This window comes from Kogia breviceps, chromosome 2, assembly GCF_026419965.1.
Source record: "Kogia breviceps isolate mKogBre1 chromosome 2, mKogBre1 haplotype 1, whole genome shotgun sequence".
Taxonomy (NCBI): Eukaryota; Metazoa; Chordata; class Mammalia; order Artiodactyla; family Physeteridae; genus Kogia; species Kogia breviceps.
Genome location: NC_081311.1, coordinates 197080195 through 197105111, shown reverse-complemented (window position 1 = coordinate 197105111; position 24917 = coordinate 197080195). Strand labels below are relative to the sequence as shown.

Genomic DNA, 24917 nt, shown 5'->3' with positions numbered 1-24917 from the left:
CTCACCTGAAATGGAGTGTCAGCTGGTATCTAAGGTGAAGGACCCTTCTAGGATGTGCTTGGCATTAGACACACAAATCATATTATCACCCCAAAGGCACGTCTGCTACAAATAAACGTCAGGCTTCGGAGGCCACCGGGGAGGAAATGCCTGGGCATAGAAGATGCTGGTTAACACCTGCCACCCAGGAAGCCCAGACGGAAAGGGCGACCTGGCCTGATGGAACCTGAGGCCTTAATCTCCTTCCCAGGGATGGCTATCCCTCTAAAGACTTTAAAGGAAAGGAAAAATGCCACAAAAATCCCCTGCCGTGTGGAAAACTAACTGCCTCAGAAATGCACACTCGTTTGCTAGCAAATACCTGGATTCTTCTGCTGAGAACAGTGTGCGCTTTCAGAGCTGGGGTTCATCCCCTCCCTGCTTCCCTGCACAGAGGCTGTTACAGCCCCCATCTACCTGACCTTTAACCTGCACGTCTCCGGGACGACCCCATAAATAATAATGTCGTGGGATTCATCAGCATGGACTGGACGGGGAGCTGCGGGAGGAGGTTACTTGGAAAGCTTTCCTCTGAGCCGGAATTTGGAAGGGGCATTTGAATCTGTCGGTCAGGGGCTGTGTCCACACCTCCTGTAGGTGTTGTACGTATGCAGGCATCCTCCGCAAAGGGGTATAAGTGGGGTGCAGGCCTCAGCGTGGGCATCTCTCAATCCCAGCTCCTTGGCCTACCTAATAAGTTACTTCTTAATTTCAAACTTTTTAAACTAATTTAAATATTAAATACTAAATTTATTATTTTGTAATTTATAAAACATATATTTGTATAATGTATGACTATTAAACAAAGTAAATATGAAATTTTAACCAACATTTTAAAAATATGTATTTCGGAGAGATGAAAGAGGCAAGTACGTTTCAAACAAAACAAAACGAAACAAACAAAAAAATCAATGGAACCCCAAATCGTATCCTCTTTCCAAGGGGTCATTATTTTTTTACCCATACCACCTTAAACAGAAAAAATTACTTTTCATTTTAAAGGAGAGTTAAGATTTCTCACATACACAGCACCCAGCTCTCCCTGCTGGCCAGGGTGGCAGCACCTCCTTCCGGAACAGTTCCTGTCATTGGCGGGGCGGGGCACCACCAAGCCGGCAGCAGCTGCCAAGGGGGGGGGGACACACGTGGTGCCCCTGCTGCCCTGAGCCCACATGGTGGCACACACTCACCCTCGCCCCTCACCACCAGCCCAGGTCCAGTGCTGTTATCAATCCCTATTTTCCAGACGAGGAAACCGAGGTACAGAGAGCTTAGAGAACACGCTCAAGGACACACAGCCAGAAAACGGCAAAACCGGGCATCTGGCTCCAGACGCCTCGTTCTCAGCCAACAAGACGCACGTGCCCCGTGACCAGCTTGAAAGGGCTTCACAACACACCTATTACTATCCCGGTATGAAAACACGAGCAAACAAAAAATAGCCGAGTAGCATCACGGTATAAAATATGCACACTCTCAGACCCTCTGCCAGACGCGACGTGATGTATACGTCGGTGGAAAACAATACGTTTCCCCAGTACTCTAATTCTGAACCGATTCCTCTGTTAATGGTCTACTCCTTAAAGTCAATAACCCACCAGAGCTGTAGGGCGTGGTGTTCTTTAGGCACTGGTCGATGTTAACGGCAGATGTAAAAAATTACGATAACTGTAAATTACATTTCTAGGTGCTATAGAGAATTCAACATGTACTCCTGTCTCATAAACCTGAGATCTCAGTTTAAGGATGGGCGGGGGGAAAGCTAAAAGCTCTGTCCGTAGACAAGCTCCCTCCCAAGTGGCTCTGCGTGTGTCTGGCTGTCTTGGGAAAAGTGGATGCACAAGGCGGTTAACTCAAGTGGGGCGGAACCGAGCTGAGGACAAAAGCACCAGGCGTGAAATACCTCCCTTCCGCTGCCTGCCACGCACGCATTCTACTCCGGGGGAGGAACACAGGAGAGTCGTGGTGGGCGAAAAAGGGGCGAAAATTCTCAAAGCGGTGAGCGTCTTGACCAGGTAAAACGGGATGGGACAGCAGCCCCCGGGCACGGGTCCTCTCATCTGGTGCCCGCGGCCCGGCGTCAGCCCAGGCGCACAGATGGGAAGGCCCGCCCGGGGGTGGTCCAGCAGGTGCCGGGGGGTAATTCCGAGCAGAGCCTCCGGGGGCCCAGTCACTCTTCCCACCAGGCCATGAGCTCTTCCCGATGCAGCCCGAACAGGACAATCTGCAGAAGAACTGTCAGAGCAAACATTCCGGACAGGGCGAAGCTCCGGCCACGGGGACGCGGACTGGGATGCTACCTGAGGACGCGCCGCACGCGTCGGAACCAGGCCAAATGGATGTCACCTGCTCCCGGGCAGAGACAAGGCCCCGGGAAAGGCCAGGCTCCCCACCTCAGGAGGCCACCTGGCCCCCCTTTCGCTGGCACGCAGAGAGCCAGAGGACAGGCCTGGGGGCGTCACGCATAAAGGGCCCCATGGACATCCCCCGCAGGGTGCATCTCAGGTCGCAGCTTCCAGAAAGGCCTACCAGGCCCTTGACCCTCGAGACACCCGTACACGTGCAGACCCCCTCACTCCATCCCACCCTCACTGGGTTCAGGCCCCAAACGCCTCCCCACTGCTGGATCAGAGCCTCACAGCCTGCCCAAAGCTGCCCAGTTTCTTCACATCTGAGCCTCTTTCCATCCACAAAGCAGATTTTCTTCATCTTCCATGAGCATACACTGAATTAGCACTCTTCAGTCTTGGGGCGGGGGGTGGGGGTGGGGTCCCAAGAGGAAGCCCCATCGTGGGCCCAGCTCCCTGCACGCTGACCTCTCCCATGTGAACCCCAAGTGCCTCTCACCAGGGTTCCCTGCTGGCGCGAATGAGGAACAGGTTTTATGACATGATCTTATACTGTCGAGCCACCGTGCTTTCATCCAAAGCAGTAGTAGTACTTGATGTACAAAGGAGTGGAAATGTCAGCTTGACAGCAACAGAGGTCCAAAGACGCCATCTGTATCCCGGTGTTAGAAAATGCGAGTCTTTGAAGATAAGATGGAATGCTACAAATGATCCTGATTACACTCCAGCCCGCTGAACAAACAGTACGTTGTGTCAGCGCCTATTACTCTGAGGCTGTAAGTCACCGCCAAGAGGAGGATCGATCACTGTTCAATAAAATAGGACGACGGCTTCTTCCAGGGATGCAGCCAGCTCCGTGGTTTTCAGGCAACACACTCTCCAGGAGGAGGGCACAGGCACGGATCACGGAAGGCAGGTTGAGGACGCAGCACTCGGAATGGCTCTCGGAAATAAACACGCATTTGGCTCGCATCAGGAATGAAATGAATCCACATGCTACTAATGGAGTTAACTCTTCTGGTTACAGGAACCAAGAGGGGAAAAAAGATTAAGCCCAAGGGGTGGGGGGAGGGGAAAGGACCACTCTGCTCTCCCACTTATAAGCTGAAGGTACAGTGGTCAACAATTTTAGAAGAAGTAGTTAACCGGGAGATCACTAGAAAATACAGGGTGAAGTAGTGAAAACAAAATACAAGGTTAATTCCTACTTGTGGCTTTGGAAATGCATTTGCCCCACCTGGGCCAGCTTACATGTGAGAGCAACCGTAAATCCAAGCACAGCCACGTATTTCACACGTTCTAGCTTTGGGTCTTTTGTAAAACATACTATAGGCAATCATTCGAAAGCAAAGCTATTCATTGTGGCCTTCCTGAGAATCAGCCACCGGGACTCTGAACACCTACTTACATAATGAGGCAGATGGGGCTCAGGGCAGTGAAATGACCTTCTCTGGGCATCTTGAGCCCAAGTTTGCGGCCAAAAGACCAAACCTATTCCACTGACTATGGACGCCACGCCTTCTCCACGTGGCAACTTAAAAAAGTCTCCCACGATAAACAGAACATTCCTTCCTGCCACCGTCATCGACTTACTCACATACCTGAAATCAGTTTTCAAGGCAAGAACGCTAAGAGAAAGCAAAAAAGGAAGCACAGGCTGCGAGAGAATCAGATCAAGGTCACGCCGGGACATCACCCACCACCTTGAAGGCAGAAGGACAAACGGCTTCAGTACCATGAGGGGCTCGATGGCCCAACATGAGCCCAGGAAGCACAAGCTGTGGCGGCAGCTGCGGAGTGGCCACGGGGCAGGGGGGACGGGACAGATCATTTCCCCTAAGTCTCAGGTCAGCCAGCTGCATAAAGCAGCAGTCACAGGTACAGCCTGGTTTGGGGGTGCCGGGGGGGGGGAGCCAGGGAGAGCCGGGGAGCAGCTAGGAGATCAGTACAAGGAAATTACAGACAAATATACCTCTCTTTCTGTAAGTTTGGAAGAAAGCTGCTTCCTGAGAGACCAGGTACAAAAATCATCAAAATCCTAGATCCTGAAAGGACTCCTGACCTTAGAAACTAATATGGGACTTGAAGACCACCAATCCTAAGCCCCAGACAACGAACACGGCACCCCTTCCCACATTCCCTGACTAGCCTGTGCTTGGAAGCCTCCTGTGACCGAGAACACTTCACACCGGGAAGGAGCCCACCCCTCAGGTGAGAGAGAGCTGGCTTGTGAGAAGTGCCTGCCTAGTTCTGAGTCAACCTGGTCCTAACGCACTGCACTCGTCAGTGCTGACTACTTCGTCCTTCTTACAGCTGCTTCTCAAAAACCGGGAGGCAAGTCTCCACGCTCCCAGGTTTCCCTTGCTGACTACTTCGTCCTTCTTACAGCTGCTTCTCAAAAACCGGGAGGCAAGTCTCCACGCTCCCAGGTTTCCCTTGCAAATTAAAAGTCCCCAAGTGTCTTCAAATGAACTTGGCTTCCAGAGTCTTCCGGGAGCCAGATCAGGCAAGTTGATTAGGCGTCTTCTGTTAAATGCAAGAGAGGTCAGGTTCTCAGAAGGCTGGCATTCTAGTCTGGCGAGTAAAATAACCAGAAAAATAAGATATTCAGCTTCTGGGAGCTATGGATGAGCGGTGGGCACCACGGAGACAGCCTGCCTTGATGGGTCCACGCCTCCACCAGTGACCGGGCCAGGGTCTAAGGGAGCAGGACTTAAGGTGCAGGAAAGCAAGTTACAGGTGTGCATCCCTAAGTCCCAAATCTTGTTACACATAGTTCACAGACCAACCGGTTTTTCCACTGTTTTAGAGCCCTTGCTAATTGGAGCAAGAAGGTACAAGATGGATCAAGACGCGCTGCCCCCTCCCCACCCCCATCAACTGAAGCAGTGACATCTGAGTAATTCTGGTCTGCGTGAGAATGAGGGAGGGCAGGAGCTGCATCAGAGAGCCTGGTGGCACTGTTTACCGGGTCAATTCTCAAGTGTCTGACAGTCAGCAGCACAGCTGGAAGAAGTCCGTGCAATGACAGGCACGGGGGCCGGGGGGAACACAGCTGCCCTTTGACAAGCATCTCAAACAGATGAATATCCACGCACACATGCATCTGTATTCCACCGGTACCCAAAGGCGGCCCTCGAAATAAAGGGGGTGGTCCTGAGTGTCAACCAAATGAAGGACATGCTGAGTCAGGCAAAACCTCGCACCTGATGATCACACCTGAAACAGACCCAGGCTTCGTAACTATTCTCGACGAAGGACAATATAAGAAAGTAACCCTCCTTTTCCCTTTCACCCCCACCAAGTGAAGTGCGCCTCTTCAAATTATCTTCATTTGTTAGATAAGGAGAAGCCAAATGATCCTTTCCCAAGCCTCTGGCTGGTACTCTCTGGTACTGAAGGAGGGAACAGAGATTCCCATGCTCCAACCTATGAGGCTGTAAGCTTTCTGAATCTTTAGATCCATGAGTGATGTTCGAATTGAAAACCAACGTGAACATGAAATTAACAAGAGATTATGAAAAAACAAAGGGTCAAGATGCATCTTTGAATTAAAACCAGCCAAATAAATAGATGTGTGCTAAGATTTTTTAAATTACGGGAGCATCTACAGGTTTGTTTTAAGTAAATGAACAGGAGAAAAGAAAGTGAACAAATGTGAACGCCTACATCAGTGGAAATGTATGAGAAACAGAAAGCCTGAGGCTGTAACCTACAAACAAGTAAATATCATCACCACACCACACTGGACTCCAATCTGAGCTGAACAAACCTAGACCAAAACGGTGGTAGGCAGATGGTACTTTCTCTCAAAATGATGCAAAGACAATAATCGCCCTTCTTTTTGCTAATCTGTTGACCTTAATACCAATTCCGTTCATCACCTGGGGATATAACTGCAGCTTGCAGCTGTACATACTTTATCTCAATCGTTGCCCTAATAAAAACCTTTTCTTTTGCGTTATTTTTACTCATTGTCAGCATTTGAAATAAATGTAATTTTTCAAATAATTACAGAAAATAACACTAGCCTAAAGGCAATTTCCCATCATAAACACCTCATGCCAAAAAAAGAAAAAGAAAAAACAAAAAAACCTCCTGAAAACCATAACATCCTTTTTAATGGCTGACAGTGGCATCAGTCATATAGATTTGGTGAACGTGAACATGAATAATTTTTTTTTTTTTTTTTTTAGGAGTTAACCACAGAAATCCCAACCAACTTGCTGGTGGAGAATCTCCTCTTTTCTACCTGGTAAACTCCTCCTGATCCTGCAAGACCCAAATCATTTTATCTCTCTGTGAGGCCTTCATTCACTCCTTCCCCTCCTCAAGGACATTTGCTCCCCTTTTTGTGTCCCCCCCCCCACCCCGGCATCTCACTTCCTCCCACAAACACCTATTACAGGTCTACGTGCCAAGCACGGTGCTCTTAATTCTGCAAAAGGAAGAGGAATAGGGCGCCCAGGAGGGACTCACTGACTATCAGAACTGTGGCAGACATGCAAACAAGGTTCCTGTTGCACATCAGGGTTAGCGCTCCCATGGAGAAACAGTCACACCTTCCCCTAAGGATCCCATGAAGTTGTGACTCACGGGAACCTCTCCATCTCCCCCGAACAGGCTACTGACCTTGGAAGTCAGGAACTGTGCCCTAGCAAGCCCTAGCTCTCAGCTCCACTGCAGATTCCACCACAGAAACTCAAATGTTTGTTAATGCAACAGAACAACAAAAAGCCTGAAAAGAACAACAAAAAGCCTACGTTAAAACTGGCGGATATCTTTAGCAGATGTACTTTTGAACATCCCTTTGGGGGCAGGATATTCCAAGCCCAGCCAAGCCCAGATCTCGAAAGATGCTAATAGGTGACTATGCTGTAATGTGGGCTCCAACTCAAGAAAATAAATGTGGCAAGACACAGCCTAAGCCTCCAGTGCCTGCTTCAAGGGTCTCTGGCTGACCAGTGCAGCTCTGTCTGTACCCCAAGTGGGCTGCTCCGTCTCCAGGAAAACCAATTCAACCTTAAGACTAAAACGATGTGGATTTTCCTAAATTGCTACCTAGAGTCATTTATTAAAAAACAAAAACAAAACAAAACAAAACAACAACACACACAAGTGAATTTCAAAACACTGAGTATGTAATTGGTTCACAATGTCTCAAATGAAAAACTTTCAGTTACATCCTTTCTTTAAAACCCTGAATGTCTTTCTCAGCAACAAATCAAGTTCAAAAATAAAAATGCCTCAAGTTATTTCAGTCATTTCATTTCACTGTTGCCGTCCCCTCTTACTGAAAGTTTTTTTTTAAAAAAAACTATAAAACAGTCTATCACCCTACACAAATTGAGTGATACAAATCAACAGAATCAAAAATTGAAGAACAAAGCCACTCATCAAAATGTGCTGTCAAAAATCAGCTGTAAATTAGTAATTTAAAGAGCTAACCTCAGTCTGGGCTATCAATGAATGTATTGCTGTAATCAATCCTCCCAGACAGCAACAGAACACCCTGAAAACACGTGCGGCCCTAGACTGGCACTGCCTGCAGCTGGTTCCAAGGATGCCGGCAGCTGGTTCCATCCATCAGCAGGCTGGCCAGGATGCGGAGGGCCCTCGCCAGAGAGTAACACCCTACAATGTAATAAATCATTTACTATGCGGTCTTTCGCTGTATTACACGATAGTTGTCTCCACAGACTCTGCCCTAATACACGCATATCAGATAACGGGAAACTGCCCTTGATCTGACATAAGGCCTCCCTGACATGTTCTAGGGCTCCCTGATACTGACAGTTACAAAGCTGACAGACAGCAGCCACTCTGGAACCTGGGAGGCCACCGTCACACATCACGGTGTGGGGAGAAAGAGGAAGAGCCTCAACAGACCAGCTGGGATTAAAAAGTATGAGAGAATCATCCAACAACAATAGGAGCTTTTAATTCTTTCACGCTAATGCCTTGAATTAAGATTGTAAGAAAACCAGAGCTATGTGATGTGTGAGCCTGTGTGCGTTCTTAAAACAAGACTCTAACCATCTTGCAAAGGTACCTTGCCTAAGCAAATTAACTCTGAGAGGCCAAGTAAATTGTAATAATTAATTCGGTAGTCTTTTAAAGTTATTTTCCTATAGTCAATTCAAACTTTTAACAGCTAAAAGAGTGCAACAGAAGGAAAATTTGCCTGATGACAAATCTCCTCTAAGGTCCTTTCTACTTGAAAGGATGTCAAATTTTGATACAAAGTGGCTGAGATTTAAAACTCGTGACTGCTCCTAACACATGACAGGTCCGCAACGGCTTACCTGTAACTCTGAAATCCAAACAGGTCTGCAAATGGAAGCCTTGTTCACAAATGTTTAGCAGCCTCTTGGTGGTAAAGCATATTTATCATAGCGAGTTCAAGTTATCTCCAGCTTCGCTACATTTTGCTAGTGTCTGATTACAGGGTGTTGCCCGACCTCAGGGCCAGCGTTCTGTCACACACACCACTTTTCCTTCCTAAAATCCAAATTTTCTAAGTCCTGCAAATCCACCTGGCCGCATGGTTGAAGGCTCTGGGGACCTTTGCTCTATGGACATTCACAGGGAGATTGAGCCTGGGTTCCCCATTGCATCTGAGAGAATTTTACCCTAAATCCAAAACTTCATGTAAATAGCACCTAAAAATTTGTATAATCTGTGTCATACGAAGCAAATATATAAAAAGTAGAAAAGTATGATAAAAATGAGAAGACCCAAAAGCTGTGGGGTGCACCTTTTACTCGTAATAGATACAGGCCTTACAAAAATCCTGAGAACGCTGACATTTCAGGTATTTTATCCAAAGGCGGGTGAAGGAGGTCGTTTTGTGAGTACCTAGAACTTTGAAGTAAGGCCCTAGAGTTCCAGCTGTGTGTGCTGTAACCTAGTTCGCTAACATTTGGTTTTTCTACACAACCCACAAAGCTGTTACTCTCAGATGAAAGTAATTCTACCCTGAAAAGGAATGGCCACAGGGACAAAGCAACCAAGCATTACTTTAATTATTACCCTCCTTATTATCTTGCACTGCCCTAAAGGGACAAATTCCCATACACTACACACCTTTACTACTCCAAGTCTACTATCAATCCATTTGACAGGAAAGGAAACACCCAAACCCCAAAGCTTTTAACTTGTATCAATAGCCACCACAATGAAACACATTCTAAGTGCCGTCTGGGCCGGGCCGGCTGCCTCCCCCTCCCGCTGAGGTGTGTACCTGCCTGGAACCCAGGCAGCTAATGCCTGTTTTCTACAAAGCCCCTGAGAACGAAGATGCAAGCCTGCCGTTAGAGGAAGAACGGGCTGCCTGCATATCTGAACTTCCACCGAACACACGTGATGGATGGCAGTGGTAGCTCCATACAAACCAAGTGTCCCAACAAAATAACTCACATCATTTTTCAATACTTTAAGGGCACGTGGGAAGGGGTTGAGATAACGGTTGGAGCCAAACACGGTGCTTTCTACAGTATTCCAAGGCAGGTTAAAACAAAAGATGTGTGCAGCAAGTTAAATTAATGCAAAAGCGGGAGAACAGGTAACTTGATGCTGTACACCCTCCCGAATCAGGAAATTCAGATTTTAACACCACGTGCACATCTGACTCTGCTTGGTTTCAAGTATCTTCTATCATATCCAGAGGCTCAGAGGGAGCGTATTAGAACATGACATCATCTGTCCTCAGTTTACCTTAAAAGTAACTTCAGTGAGGGCAGCGGTTTCTTTGTATTGGCTGGTTTTAACATACGCCCTCGGCAGTCAGCTAACCTGTGAAGCCCACTAAGGAGGAATACGCTCTCTCCGGGGCTGGTGGGTTAGCAGTTGAAAAGCTCTGATGGAAAGCCCACTTTGCAGTGCTTCAACTATCTCCATCTCTATCAGAAGCAGGGTTCTGGTAATTAGCAGAAGGGACGTTACTAATGGTTTTTCTGTGGTAAAATGCCCGGGGGACAATATCCTGAGGCAACCCCCTCACACCCCTCCCCAAGAGAAAGACACAACAACCTAGCCTAACCCCCTGCCCCCAGCCTCTTTAGGGCGGTGCCCAGGCAGCACGTAGAGAGTTTTGCTGTTTCTGGAGGATTCTGACCCCCAATCAACTACCAGAAGGTCCGCTGATACTTGCAAGAGAATATGACCCCATCTGCCTCCAGAGCCTTCCCTGTTGGAGGTCCAGAGGACTGAGCAGAGAGTAGAGAACGGAGGTTTCAGGATCAGCTGCGGGGCTGTGGTTTTCCCTGCCCCTGTGCTGTAAGTACATTCCTAGGAAACAAGAGTCCCGGCCCAGACGAGCTCTCACCATACGATGCCTCTTGGCAGGGAGGCTGTGGGCAGAGACCCATCGCTGACCACTGGAGTGAACCCTCTCTACCAAAGGGTGAGAGCTGCCAAAGCAGCGAGGCCACATCGCAGCACTCACAGATGGTAGTGCCTACAGGGAGACCAGGCTTGGGGGCGGAGGGAGAAATTAACCAAGATGAACCCCGCCTCTCCTGGCCACGCAGCACCACCTGCGTGGCCGCTTCCGGGACCAAGCCCCAGCTCCCTGCTGCAGCCCACAGGTACCCCAGGCGGCAAGCGCGCGGTGCAGCACGAGCTCACGGGCCCGCTTATGGAGAACTGGCTGCGCCAGCATCTGCGGGAGAAAGGCACCGCTTGGCAAGGTGATGTCTCCCTAGAAGGGCTCACAGTGGCTAGAGTGACAGACCCTGAAAGGCACCAGCACACGCAGCTGGGGGCAGGGGCAGTCAAGCACGTCCAGAGCTGCAGTATGACTGGGGAACCCGCAGTAGCGGAGTTCACTTCCAGCACGGCCGCTCGCCGGCTGCTGACCTGGGGGGTCAGGTGCCCCAGCAGTTCCCAAGTCCCGGCGTGTTCTGCCAGGCAGGCCGCTGCGGGGCCCCGGCCGGTCCTCACCACTGCCCTCCCCTGCCCGGCCGCGCTGCCCACCTCTGCGCGGGGACCCGTCGATGCTCTCGGCGCTGGACGAGTGCGCGTCGGCCGGGGCCCGCCGCAGGCTGCTGAAGTAGCCGCGCGGCCGCGAGGCGCCGCTCCGCGGGGAGGGACCGCCGCCGGTCGCGCCGTCCCTGCGCGCGAAGATGCCGCTGAAGAAGCGCAGCAGCCGGTGCTCCAACGCCGCGCCGGAGCCCGCGGCCGCCGCCCGCGCGCGCTCCAGCCGCTGCAGGTCGCTGTTGTCCAGCGTGCGGTTCTTGCTCTTGCTGCGCTCCCAGCGCTCCAGGTCCGAGAGCGCGTCGTTCTTGCTGAGCACCTCGCCCACGTCCAGGGTGTTGCGCTTCTCCGAGGCGGGCTGCCCGGAGGCCGCGGGCTCCAGGGCGACGGCCCCGGGGTCGGCCACGGCCTCGCCGCCCGGAGCCCAGGCCAGGCTCCCGGAGCTGCTGTGGCGCCTCCCGCGGCCCAGGGCCCGGCCCCGCGGCGCCTCAGGCCCGCTCCAGTGCCTGAAGCTGAGGCTGCGCCGCAAGGGCGCGGCTCGAGCTCCCTCCGCGTCGGGACTGCCGGGGGCGGGCGAGCCGGTCCCCTCCTCCACTGCCGGGGGGCTGCCGGCCAGGTCCGCGGGCTCCGGGCCGCGTGCGCACGGCCGGAGCCGCCCGAGCTCCAGCTGCCCGGTGCTGCGGGTGCGGAACGTGCGGAAGTCCCAGGCGCGAGGCCGGCGGCCCTCGGGGTCCTCAGCGCACGCCGCCTCCTCCACTAGCCGCCCGGGCGCGTCCGGGGAGCGCGCGGGCCGGGGTCTCCGAGGCGGGCGCGGGTCGGGGCCGCCGGGGCCCGGCGCGCCCAGCAGCTCCTTCCTGACCATGGTCACGGAGATGCGGTAGACGGTCTTCCTGGGGGGCGTCCCGCGCGGCATCGCGTCCGCGGGCGGAGACGCGGGTTCGCCGCTGTCGTCCAGCAGGTACATGTCTCCCGGGACCGCGGCCGCCACGCCGCCCGCCGGGGCTCCGCCGCATCCAGCGCGCCGCGGGCCGGGCCGCACGGTCGGGGCGGTCGCCGGGCGCGGCGGCGGGGAGGGAGGGCGCGCCCGGACAGGGTCCACGCCCCCCGCTCGCCGCGAGGGCCGCGCTCAAGCTGCGGGAACGGCGCCCCTGGCGCCCGCCGGCCCGTGCGCTGCGCGGCCCGAGTGCGGGGGTCCGGGCCCGGGGCGCCGAGCCATGGGCCGGCGGGGCCGGCCGGGCGGGCGGTCAGGCGTGGGGACTGTCTCGCCGGCAGGTGCGGTCGCGGCGCGCAAGGCCCGGGGCGGGCGGCGGCGCCCGCGGCTTCATTGTCTACGGCGCGGGGCCCGCTCTCATCCTCGGGCCTTTTCTGCACAGTTCGGCGGCTCCGCAGCCTCCGCCACTCCGTGGGTTCGGGACGCGCGGGCAGCTGCGGCGGCCGCGGGCGGGGGGCTGGCGGGCGGCGGTTTAAAATGGAAATGCGCGCCGGAGCGGGGCGGGGCGGGCAGGGGCAGACGGGCAGGGACAGCGGGCCGCGCGCCCAGCCCGGTTGCCGAGTCCCGGGAGCGCGGCGGCGGCGGCGGGCGCGCGGCTCGGCGGCCAGCCCTAAGCGCCGGGATGGATCGCCACCGCCGCGCGGACCGGAGCCTCCGGGGGATTGGTGGGGCGGCGGAGAGGATTGCGGGGAAGGGGAGGAGCGGGGGTGGGGTGGGTCTTGTGCCCTCCTGAACCGACACTCCGGGGCTTGGCTTGCAAAAGCAAACGGAATATGGAGAATCTCTCACCTGCTGAGGGTTTATAAGAAGAACCTCTCTCCTAATCAAGGAACTTTGAAGGAGCGACTCAAAAGACTTGTTTTCAAAAGCAAGGTATCTTAGGTACTCGTTGCCCTAACTACAGGGGAGCAAGTGCACCCCCAGGAAGGAGAGAACAAAGAAGGGCCCAGGAAGGCAGCATCCGGCGATGGGGGTGCGGTTCACACCAGTGCCCTCCAAGTGAACGACCGCGCAGTTTCACTCTTAGAATAATATTTTGGAGTATTTTTCCAACGGGTGGGGAAAAACTCCTGACAGGCAGGCATTTGCTGTCTCGGATAACAGGCCAGAGAATACAGTGGCTAAGAGCAGAAGAAAGAAGGCTGCCTGTCCCAGCCCTGCTTGTCCATTTCCTTCCTAGAGGGCTCAGTTCTTACACCTGTCAAGTGGGGGTGGAAAAGAAATACAAAAACAAAAACCCAGTACCTAAACTCTGAGCATTCTTGTGAGGACTGAATTAGCTGAGACCATGTGCAGACATTCTGTGTAAGCGCTAACTATTTACCATTAGTATTTTTTTTTTAATCAACAGGTTGTTTTAAAATATTTATTTATTTACTTTGGCTGCACTGGGTCTTAGTTGCAGCACGCAGGATCTTTTAGATGCGGCATGTGGGATCTAGTTCCCTGACCAGGGATCGAAGCCGGGCCCCCTGCATTGGGAGCGCAGAGTCTTGGCTGCTGGACCACCCGGGAAGTCCCTTTACCACTAATATTTAGTGTTGATTTTTCTCCCATCATTTTCCCACCAGCTACCTCTTGGCTCTGTAGATACTGGTTCTTCATATTATCTGATGCAGCACTATATTCACACGTACTTGATCAACACATTAGTTCTTCATGATGTCCTGAACATAGATCTCTCTGTTCAAAAGCTTCAGAAGGAAAATGTGGGAAAGACAACGTCCACTCATCAAACCGGATGCTTTTACACAGTCTTCTCTAGGCCTGGAAATGCCAAAGACTGAGAGGCTGTTTCTAAGAAAAGTGCTCGAGGCCAGGCCAGGTGTGACTCTGGGATTAGACAGCTGTTCGCAAGTGCTGATTTCCCTTCTTTAATCTCTTAACAAGTAATTATGGGGCAACTATTGTGTTTATGGCACTGAAAAGGATACGAAGATGAATTGTGAGGTCTCTTACAAAGGAGGTTATAACCTAGGAAATCTGGATTTTACCTCAGAGTGACATGAAATATTTGGATTTGATGAAATAAACCAAAAGTTGGTTGAGTTTATTTTTAAAAAGATACTTTGTGGCATAGAGGATGTTCAGGGCAGTGAAAATGCCCTGTATGATATAATAATGATGGATACGTGTCATTACACATTTGTCCAAACCTATAGAATGTGCAGCACTAAAAGCGAACCCTAATGCAAACAATGGACTTCGGGTGAGGATGACGGGTCAGTGTAGGTTCATCAGTTGTAACAAATGTACCACTCTGGCGGGGTATGTTGATGGTCCGGGATGCTCTGCATGTACTGGGGGGTGGGGCGGGGGGGAGGATGTGGGAATTCTCTGTACCTTCTTTTCAATATTGCTATGAACCAAAAACTGCTCTAAAAAACAAGGATTATTTTTTCTAAAGTACTTTAAAACACATTTGACCACCCTCAGTGGCTCTACCTGGACGCAAAATTGCCACTGTCATAGGCTCACAAGCTCCATCCACCTGATCTTGGCACTAAAGGATTCAGGAATGTGTCTCTCACATGTCCTCACTGCAAAGACGGGGACCCCAGGACAGATCAGTCTTACCTTTTGAGCTTCAATAAAAAGCCCCCTTTGATAAGACACAGATCACCAACTTCTAGAGCTAGAGCCAGGCAGTAATCATCTATCAGAATGAGGTTTCTGGAACCCATAGGTTAGGGGAACGTGAAGGCTCAGAGAGGGTGTGTGCTTTCCCCAAGGCTACACAGCTCATGGCTGAGAGCTAAACCTGGGGTCACACTGCCTGTGCCCATTTCCATGCTTCAGCGTCATTTCTTTTGTCATCGTTCTACTCTGTGGACATCAGAGAGAGAAACAAACGTGGGACTATTACTGCATTTGACACTAATTGAACACAAATGATATCTCAACATCTCAGCAAGTTTTCACTTATTCATTTTTCCACTTGTTCATTTATTCATCAAATATATATACTGAGCATCTACTGTGGTACTCTGCAGTGAGAAGGCAGAGCCTCTCTGTTCTCCGAGAACTCGCAAACCTGTGAAAGATGTGCAGTTCTCAAGGCCGAGTGACGTTAACATAGGAAGACAGGTCTGGATGGACGGGCACCCAAAGAGACAGCAAAAGCCTCCAATTTTACAGCTGTCGAGACTTAAAGGTCCACCAGGTCTATAAGCAGAGAAACTGAAATTCAGCAATGCGGAGAGGCCAGGATCTCTGTTAGGACCAGAATATCCAAGGCCCTAACTTAGCCTGGCATCCATTCTCACTAGTATTTGAGGCCATGGCAACTTCCAAACATTGAGATGAATCTTAATATGAAATCAGCGGCCCCATAAGATATAAAATATATCTTGTTATTGTGGGCATTCACAGAGCCCAAGGCGGGGAAACAGCATTTCTTTAGAACTCAAATATTGAACTGTTAGGGTCCTTCCAGTCACTCCGCGGCTGTCTGATCCAGCCCGGGTTTTGCACTTTGCCGCCTGAGGACGCAGGCTGCAGAGTAGAAGATTCCATTCTATCCACCTTAGATAACTTGGAATCTTAGATGACACTGAACGAGGAGACCCCTTTCTGCTATAGCCGGTGTTGTTCGCTATCTTTCGGTGCCTTCTGCCTCACAAGTAGCACCCATTTTCCATACCAATCGTAACGATTCCGTGTGAGGCCTGGTCATCTGCACTGAAAAACCTGGGAGAATGGCCTCTCCCTACTGCCCTGGATACATGGGCTCTTCCGACGCAAAGAAGACAGAGAGAGGCTCAGACAGAACCTGCCCCTCCAAAAGCGAAATCCTTTCTCACAGCCAGACCTGCCTTTGAAAAATAAAAATAATCATACTGTATGTGTTCAGGTGGGTATGACCGCTTTATCTTCCTGTTGCTTTTTAAAGCAGCCCTGCTAGACCATTACTTCTTGAATTTTTCCATGCCATGGAGTGTATCTGCATCACCATTGTGGCTTTAAAAAAAAAAAAAAGGGGATGTAAGACTGTAGTCGATCTCACTGCCACATCAAAACGCAGCAGCCGGCAGGCAAGCAGGCAAAGCCTTGGCACTGCAAGATGCCAGCGTCAGAAAGGGAAGGACCCCATGGGGGACCCAGGAGAGGGGGCAGCCCTACCTACACCCCCATTCATCACCTCGGCAGCTGGCTTCCCTCCCCCAGTCCCAAGTTTATGAGATCCTCTGGCCACCCTCCCACGACTTCCCTGTCCCGGGCCATTTCTAGCTGCCCATAAATTAAACATCCTGCATGAAAATACTACTTTGCAAGCTTTCCTAGAGCTCATCAGCCTGGGTTAAAGGAAACCCCTGGTAGTCAGCAGAGCCATCTGTTCCGCAAGCTGACTTTCCAACCAACAGAACTTGCCAGCCAGTCATCTCACATTTACAGGATCCTGGCAGAACCACATCTGTGGGCACAGAAACCTGTAACCCGCTGACCGTGCCCTGGCCTCTGCACGCCCACCCCTGGAGCCATCAGAGCATTCCTCCCCCTGTCATGGGACACGTGACAGCCTCTTTTCTGGCAGCAGGTTGACCGACAGATACAAATAGGAAGCAAAGAAAGACAGGTATGTTTTCCTAACAATTTCACGTTTTACCTTTGGGCCGAAGACTCGAGTCAGATCCTTGCAGGAGGAAGGGTTTCTGATCTAAGATCTACTGTGATGCTCAGTTTCTGCTATCACCCTGCCTGGGCTGAACTCATTAGGGGCCCCTTTTTCCCTCACTTTGTAAACTGCAGGTTCGAGTTGAGCTCAAGTGAGAGGCCCTTGAGTCACAGAAGGACAAGGAGCGCGTGCTCAGTCCCTGGGGCAAGGGCGTTCAGCAGAAGGAAGATCACAGGGGGCCTCAGCACCTGCGTCGTACTGGCATTCTTCCTCAAGGGCCCACAGCAATGCAGTCACTGCCAGCCTAACGACGGGGCCCTGTGACGTGTACGGATGCACAGACGTCACAAGGCAGCGCCTGTGCTCCACACGCTTCAATTTTAACAGGGAGGCCCAAGGTGCAGTCTCAATGGGCAAGGCAGCCACACTCCAGGCTTGAGAGTGAGGAAACCAGGTCAGCTACCACCGATCACAACCGAACTTGGTGTGATCTTAGAAGAAAGGGTCTTCTCAATCCATTGCCCATACGAAGGCATCCTCAGATCTGAGAATCAGGCAGTTTTGTCCGCAGGGAAGCCAGACAGCTGGGTGCCCCTACGGGTGGGCCAGGGCAGAGGAGGGGCCGGAGACCCACGCAAGCACCCACCCTCAGCGGTAGCTCAAGTCCAGCTCAGTATCCTGCCAGCAAAGGTTTCTCTGGGGGGCCCTCCCGCGGATTCCAGGTGACAGGTGATCGCTACAAGATGCTGGCGGTCAGCACCCCACCTACGCAGGGCAGCAGCGTGGGCGCTCACACTTGACTTGCCCACGATTTCATGTCGAAGGTGAATCAGGAACAAACACCCTGACAGTTGGTGGCCCTCTGACAGCGGGAGTTGACAAGTGTCACAAATAACCACCAACCAGAAGAAAGTGTTACATGTGATTAGAGAAGAGGAAGGCAGAAGATTATTATTTCTACCTGAAACACTCAAAAAAAAAGGTTTCCGAAAGGGAAGCGGTATCTGGCCTTCATCCAGAGCAGGGCGTGTCCGCCGTGGCGCGCTGGGCCTTCTGGGCCGGGCACCGTCCGTGCATCGTAGGGGGTTCGGTTAGCAGCATCGCCGGCCTCTGCCCACTAGATACCAGGAGCACCCCTCCCCACCCCCCATACTGGCAAATGTCTCCTGAAGGCAGAATGCCTCGGGCAGGTCCAAAGGCACAGGCGAGACACACCCACGTGAAAAGGGGACTAGGGTTGCCGTCTTCTCAGCTTTTCATTTTACCATTTCATTAATCCAGCCAGTGCTGCCTGCCTCTGTTTGTAGCAAGGAAAAGCCCCAGACAAGTCTCTCTCTATAAAGAGAAGCAATGATTTCCTGTCATCCTTCCCAGACTACGAAGAAGAGCAGGAGTTACAGAGGAGGCCACGGCTGGGCCTCATTCTGTGACGACACATCATCAGTTACAATTAGTTTAAATGAATAAGTATCACGGATGTGATTAAAACGCTGGAAAGGAAAAAACTGAAGTTTTGCCTACCTTAATTATTTAAAATCCAAAGCAATGTTGTATTATTTTTATGTTATTTTTTAAAGAAGATGTTGGGGGTAGGAGTTTATTTATTTATTCATTTTGGCCGTGTTGGGTCTTTGTTTCTGCGCGAGGGCTTTCTCTAGTTGTGGCGAGCGGGGGCCACTCCTCATCGCGGTGTGCGGGCCTCTCACTGCCGCGGCCTCTCCTGTTGCGGAGCACAGGCTCCGGACGCGCAGGCGCAGTAGCTGTGGCTCACGGGCCTGGTTGCTCCGCGGCACGTGGGATCCTCCCGGACCGGGGCACGAACCCGTGTCCCCTGCATCGGCAGGCGGACTCTCAACCACTGTGCCACCAGGGAAGCCCTGTATTATTTTTAATCAGAAAATGTCCTAAGCAAGGTGCTTGGAGGCTTGGACGCAGGAGTGTCTTCCAGCACTGCCCAGGTGTGGACAGAGCACCTGAGGGCACGTGGGATCTCAGTTCCCGCCATGAGCCCCTGCAGGGACTTGTGCGCAGGCCTGACGAGCCAAAGACCAAGGGCTGGAGGTACTTTGTCACACGGTCCGCTCCTGTACTAGCTCAGGGTGACATCACTCCATCCTTTGCAAATGGGAACCGCTGTTTAAATTACAGCAAGCTAGAGCTGGAAGAGAGTTTAATTTGACCCATTTCACAGATGCGGCAGCTGACTCCACGGGGAAGCCACCTGCCTGAGGCCAAAGGGGAGGAGCACAGGGGAGGGCCCTGCACACAGCTGAACAGGAAGGAGCCCCTAGGAAACCTCAGAGCCACTTAAGCAGCCCAGAGAGGAGCAGCCTTGATTTCAAAAGTATGCCCCCTGTCAGTTAACGAATAGATTCTCACTCCCCAATACAGAGGTGTGTCAGAAACATCTTCGTGGTCTTCCTTGCTAAGTGTCAGGCAAAAAGTGACTTAAGATGCTGACAGAACGAAAGCCAAGTCTACTCCCTGTCACTTCATGGAGACAGATGCCAGCACCCCATGGAGTGACAACCGCGGGTCACCCTTGCGATGCAGGACGCTGGGCCGCAGCCGGGGCTCCCCGCAAGGATGCTCCCCTTTTCCGGCCTCCAGCTCTCTGTGGCAGTTCAGCTGATGAGTCAGAAGGATTCAATCAAGGGCAACACACAGCTCTGCACCTGTCCCCTGAACAGCTGCAAAGAAGCTCTGGAATTTGTGTGGAGAAAACCCGAGAAACTCCTACAGATTACCTAATCCTCCCAGCTTTCGAGTGCGTGAGGGGCCGAGGGGCCGGGCTGATCTGGTAACATTTTCCTGTGCAGGATCCACCACAAGGGATTCCCCTAACAATAACATCTGCCCGATCGTCGACAATCAAAACCCAGGGAAGAGTCTTTCAGCCGGAACTGCCATCGGAACCGCCATCTTCCAGTAATTCGCCACAATGACCAAGACAGAGGGCAAGAGGAGGGGCACCCGCTACACGTTCTGGACGCGCCTTTTAGAAAACACGCAGTTGTTCCTTTGGCCGCATGCACGCGAAGCTACAAGAAAGGTGACATGGTAGATACCAAGGGAATGGGCGCTGTTCAAAAAGGAATGCTCCACAAATGTTACCGCCGCAAAACTGGGAGAGTCTACAATGTTCCCAACATGCTGTTGGCCTCACTGTAAACAAACAAGTTAAGGGCAAGATTCTCGCCAAGAGAATTAATGAGCGTATCGAGCCTATGAAGCACTGTAAGAGCCGAGATAGCTTCCTGAAACGGGTGAAGGAAAATCATCAGAGAAAGAAGGAAGCCAAAGAGAAAGGTGCTTGGGTTCAACTGAAGCTCCAGCCTGCTCCGCCCAGAGAAGCACACTTCATGAGAACCAATGGAAAGGAGCCTGAACTGTTGGAGCCCAGTCCCTATGAATTCCTGGCATGATGGGTGTAAAGAAAATAAAAGACCTGGACTGTAAAAAAGACAAAATAAAACACAGGGAGGAGTCTGATACGGACCCTCCTAACAGCCTCTGGAGTAAAAACAAAATACCAGGAGCTGTCAAAGAGCAGCCACCTAAGCGTGTGTGACAACAGCTGGACAAACTTTACCAGGCTGGTCTTTAGATCCACGACCCCAAAGATTCGTAAAATCCAGAACTTCTGTGGAACTAAGAATTGAGGACACAAATAATGCCGTGGGAATTATTACCCTCACCGTTAACAGAGCTCACCATCCAGAAAAGCCGATTTGAACAAGAGTAATCACTACTGCATCCTGTGTGGGATCTGGCTGCAGAGATATCTGGAGATCTTTCATCTGTGCCCAGGGGACTTGAAGGTTTGATATATTTTTCTCTAAGTGCTGAAAACGGCATGTGACGATGCCTGTCGGAAGCCCCGATCCCCCCCCTCGGCCCCAAACCCGCAGTGGGAGACATGTGACCAGCCTCCCGCCTTCGTTATAGCCAGTGTGTCACCAGCTCCGTGGCCCCCAGGCTCGGAGGACACTCGCTCCACGGCGGCCGACGGCAGCAGCCAGCCCCTTGGTAGTTACAGTTTGCATTAGAGCTCGGGGGACAGAAGACGAGCGGGTCGCCGGCATGAGTTCTGACACAATAAGACGCAATAGAACCTCCACGTCTCCTCCTCATCTGCTTGCCCCACACTGGCCACCAGCGCCCAGTGCACAAGGAGCAGGGGCGAGGGGGGAGGGGTTCCTGGAGCAGGAAGGTGGGAGGGGGGCAGGGGGGCGCCGGGGAAAGGCAAGGCTGGGTCTCTAGCCCAGACAACTAGGGCAGCTCCGAGCTTCTTTACCTAGTTATGAGGTTGTCCTACGCTCGCCTGCTTTCAAAAATCACCACCAACCCCAGGACCTTCCGTGAAACAAGATGGACCGAGGGAGGAACGATAAATCAATCAGCCACGGCCGAACAATCCACAGGACTCGAAATCTTTACTGACTCCCCCCTCCAACGTCACTGCTGTCCCCGCAGGAGCGCTGCTAACACTTCTGTGATCTGCCTGGCAATGAACCAGCACAAGACTTTCCAAATTTGGAAAAGGAGGTTTATGATGCGTAACCTCCCAGCTCTGGGCATCACTGTGGGTGGATCTAGGGCAGCCTGAGAAGCCTCCAAACTACAAAGTCCTATAACCACCTGAGACGCGACTAGTTGGCTCCGCAACAAGTGATGTGCAGAGCTGGGGTTCAGGTGCCATCCCTGGGTCCCTCCTCTCCTGTTACTCTGTCACAGCCGCTCCACCCCAAGGGGGGCGGCCGGTTGAACAAGGTCACACACACCTGCCTCCTCAGCCCCAGTGGCCTCGTCCTTCACCGGCTTCCAGAGGCTCCTCCCACAGCCACACCCAGAACTAGCGCTGTCCTACCATCCTGGTCTCCAACAGCCCTTCTCTGCCCACAGCCCTCCATGCCGGCGAGCCTCTCCTTCCAGAACTGCACCAAAGCGGTTATTTTAACGAATCCTCTCCTTCCCAATCCTTCAGATCCTTCCGTATCCTATCCGGCAAAGGCCGAGAGACATCTCATTGTCTACACCAGCCACGGCCCTCCCAGCCCCTCGGAGACCCCTGCTCCTGCGCTCCCCACAAAGCTGGGTCCGTCCAAACCCCACCCCACTGGACCGACGCTCCTCACAAAGTGTCCACGGCCCCGCAGCACACGGCGCCCACCCGACCCTCTGCATCTCCAGGAGGCTCTCGTGCAAGCTCAAGCGTGGAGGCAGCGGGCCCACTGCAGACGCTCGCACAGCAGGAAGGGCTAGGTGCCAGCATCCTGCAGCCCTGGGCTCCCTCCCACCCTCCCCATTCCAACTTTCCGGGCTGACCGCCTTCCCTGAGAACGCCAGGGCACCAGGCCCTCTTAGTAAGACTTCAGGCCCGCGTTCAGAGCGGCCTCACTCTCGAGCCTCACAACCACACCCACGTCCCCCGCTCAGAGTTGGCAAACGGACCCTGTACCATCCATCACAATCGTGTCCTCTCCTTCGGCCAGGCCAGCCCATGAAAATGCTAATTATCTCCCATTTAATAAGGAACAGAAACAAGAGCCTCTCCTCCGTCTGCGTGCCCTTGGCCTCTGCCAACGGCCTCCCAACTCTCCGTCCTCCCTGCATTTCCCCATCCTCTTCATCCTCCACCGGATTCCCAGAGCAGGCGGGCCTGGCCGCCCTGCGCCCCGGCTTAGCCCACTCTCGGGCAACCATCCTTTCTGCTGTGATTGGACTATTAGGGCACAATTCCGCTCAGACCCCCAGAGACTCGTGTCACCTGCAGAGGAAGATGCCTACTCCTACACTGGTGCCCCAGGCCCCAGAGAGCCCCCACTCACCCCTGCAGTATACAGCCACCGGGGTGCCAGATTCCAAGGCCAGAATGACGCAAACCCCGTGTGACTTTGGGAAAGTGACCTGGAGTCTCTGCACCCAGTCTCACCTATGCAGTAAAGTGATAACCACAGGGCAGAATGTGACGACCAAACGTGACGGTGTCTGTATTGTCTGTGAAGCGCCGGCCCCGGTGCTTAGAGCAAACGTGTGTCCTCCGCATCCAAGAGTCCTCCCTGTAACCCATCAAACTGCTTCCCAGTCCCGACTCACCCCCCCTCCCCCACACCCGGTCTCACCACTGCCTCCTGCTGGGGCTGCAGGGTCAGCTAACTCCTCTCATCACCGGGGCTCGGGCTCAGGTGTCTGTGTGTGGCCTCCCCGCCACACACACCTGTGCACACCCCTTCTGGGTATCGACCACCCTGCTCTGACCTGACATTTGCCATTTACATAACCGCCTCCCCCAGAAGAGCAGGGTTCTTGACGTGGGGCCACCAACTTTATCTCCAAACCCCAGCCCTTATCAGCGTTCTGCTTAAGAAATGCTGCCTGACGGTTCACTTGATCAACCCAGGTGGCTGATCCGCGCTGAGTCCCCGAGGGGAGCACTAGTGCCTTGGTTGGTCATGTTACAGATGACGGCAGAGGTCAGCTGACTTGCCGGCCCCGCCCCCCTCTGGGATACCCCAGTTTATACCGCTACACCGCATGGCCACCCAACCCCCTCTGAGTTTATCTACAAAGTCTCCAGCGCTTAGGGAAAGACACGGTGAAGACGGTGATTCATTTCTTCTCCCGGCCACAGAAAGCCTCAGCTGCAGCTGATCTTGGGTGGCTGCCCCCTGAGAAAAGGTGCCCCTCCCCTGGTGGAAACCAGGCAAACATGATGGGCGGGCGGCGAGTTCCCAGAGCCTGACTGCCTGTGGGGAGGTCCCCCCCCCAGCAGAAGCTTCATTTTAGGGAGGGGCGTTCTGGTCAGAGGGCAGACAGTCTGGAGCCTGGAGAAGGCCTTCCTTGGAGGGATCCCCCGGTAGGGCTGCCCCTTCCCCGCCCACCCCTCGGGCCTGGGCCACACCCACTATGCAAAAGGAGGCGGGTGGGGATCGCCCAGGGGTCCCCAGGCATCCCCGGATGGGGGTGGTCAGCGGGGATTCAGCATACAGGGGCTGCGTGCCAAGCACCGGGCCCTTCCTGAGACAGGAGGAAAGGCAGGCTCTCGAGCCAGGTGCTCAGAACACCCTCTGAAACGTACAATACCCGAAATAACTTAGAACTCTTTAAAGGGAGGCGACTAGCCGGACCTCCCCCGGAGTTAATGCAAGGATCCAAAGGCTCTGAGCACCTGGCACTTCAGAAGCTCTCACAATAATGGTTTTCCTCACTTCTCAGGTGGCACATGTGTCAGGAGCTGTGGAGGACCCACGGGGACGGTCACTCCGCGAACCCCACGTGGCTGCACCGAAACCGTCCGAGAACCCCGAGAAGCGACAGCCGTCACTGGAAACCTCGGGGCGCAAACAACGGTGACCTGGGTGGCAGAACGTCCGTGCGAAAGGCCTTTTCCCAGAGAGGCTGCCCGATGGAATTGTAAGTTCACACCCAGGGACGTTCAATGCTTGAGATGGCCATCCGCGAGAACCACGGGCACACACCACTCCCCTGGAGCTTTTGCCAGCGTCCACAGGCTGTCATCAAGCAAAGGGGTGAGCCCGGCCCTGCGGCTGCTCACGCCGCCTCCCCAGGCTGTCGTGCAGGGGCCTGGCCCACTTCCTGCGGCCAGGCCAGGGGCGGGTCTCACCCGTGGCCAAGAATGAAGGGCCGCGGGGCGGCCATGCTTTGTAAGCCACGCATGCAACACACTTTCAGTTCATCCGCCCCAGTGCCAAAGCCCAGTGTGGGCGGCTCCGTCCTCCCAGAGGTTTAACCTTTGAGGCTTCGAAGATACCAGGCCACCAGCAGGACAGGCAGGGCCGCCAGGCCCACCCCCAAGCCAGCCCTCCTAGCCCTTCCGCCCAGACCCCCAAGGGGCCCGCTCCCCATCACCCTCTTGCAGCCCAGGCCTCCCCTCAGGGGGCCTGCAGGCTCAGCCAGAGCAGCCCCAGGCTCGTCTTGCCGATGT

General features: G+C 53.3%; 1 protein-coding gene and 1 pseudogene across 14 annotated transcripts in view; one reads left to right on the top strand and one right to left on the bottom strand.

The window, feature by feature from the left end:
• The window catches only part of AGAP1 (ArfGAP with GTPase domain, ankyrin repeat and PH domain 1), a 568640-nt gene that overhangs the window by 398000 nt on the left and 145723 nt on the right, over positions 1 to 24917 (bottom strand). For 2 of the 14 annotated variants that reach the window (XM_059055286.2, XM_059055289.2), the window contains exon 1: positions 11364 to 12364. The exons of the other annotated variants lie outside the window; for them this stretch is intronic. In XM_059055286.2, the coding sequence (XP_058911269.1) occupies positions 11364 to 12327 (964 nt within the window). In that variant the 5' untranslated portion in view covers positions 12328 to 12364. Of the gene's footprint in view, positions 1 to 11363; positions 12365 to 24917 lie in introns of those variants that run through there. 14 annotated transcript variants of the gene reach the window in all.
• Positions 19911 to 20394, top strand: LOC131751464 (large ribosomal subunit protein eL21-like; annotated as a pseudogene).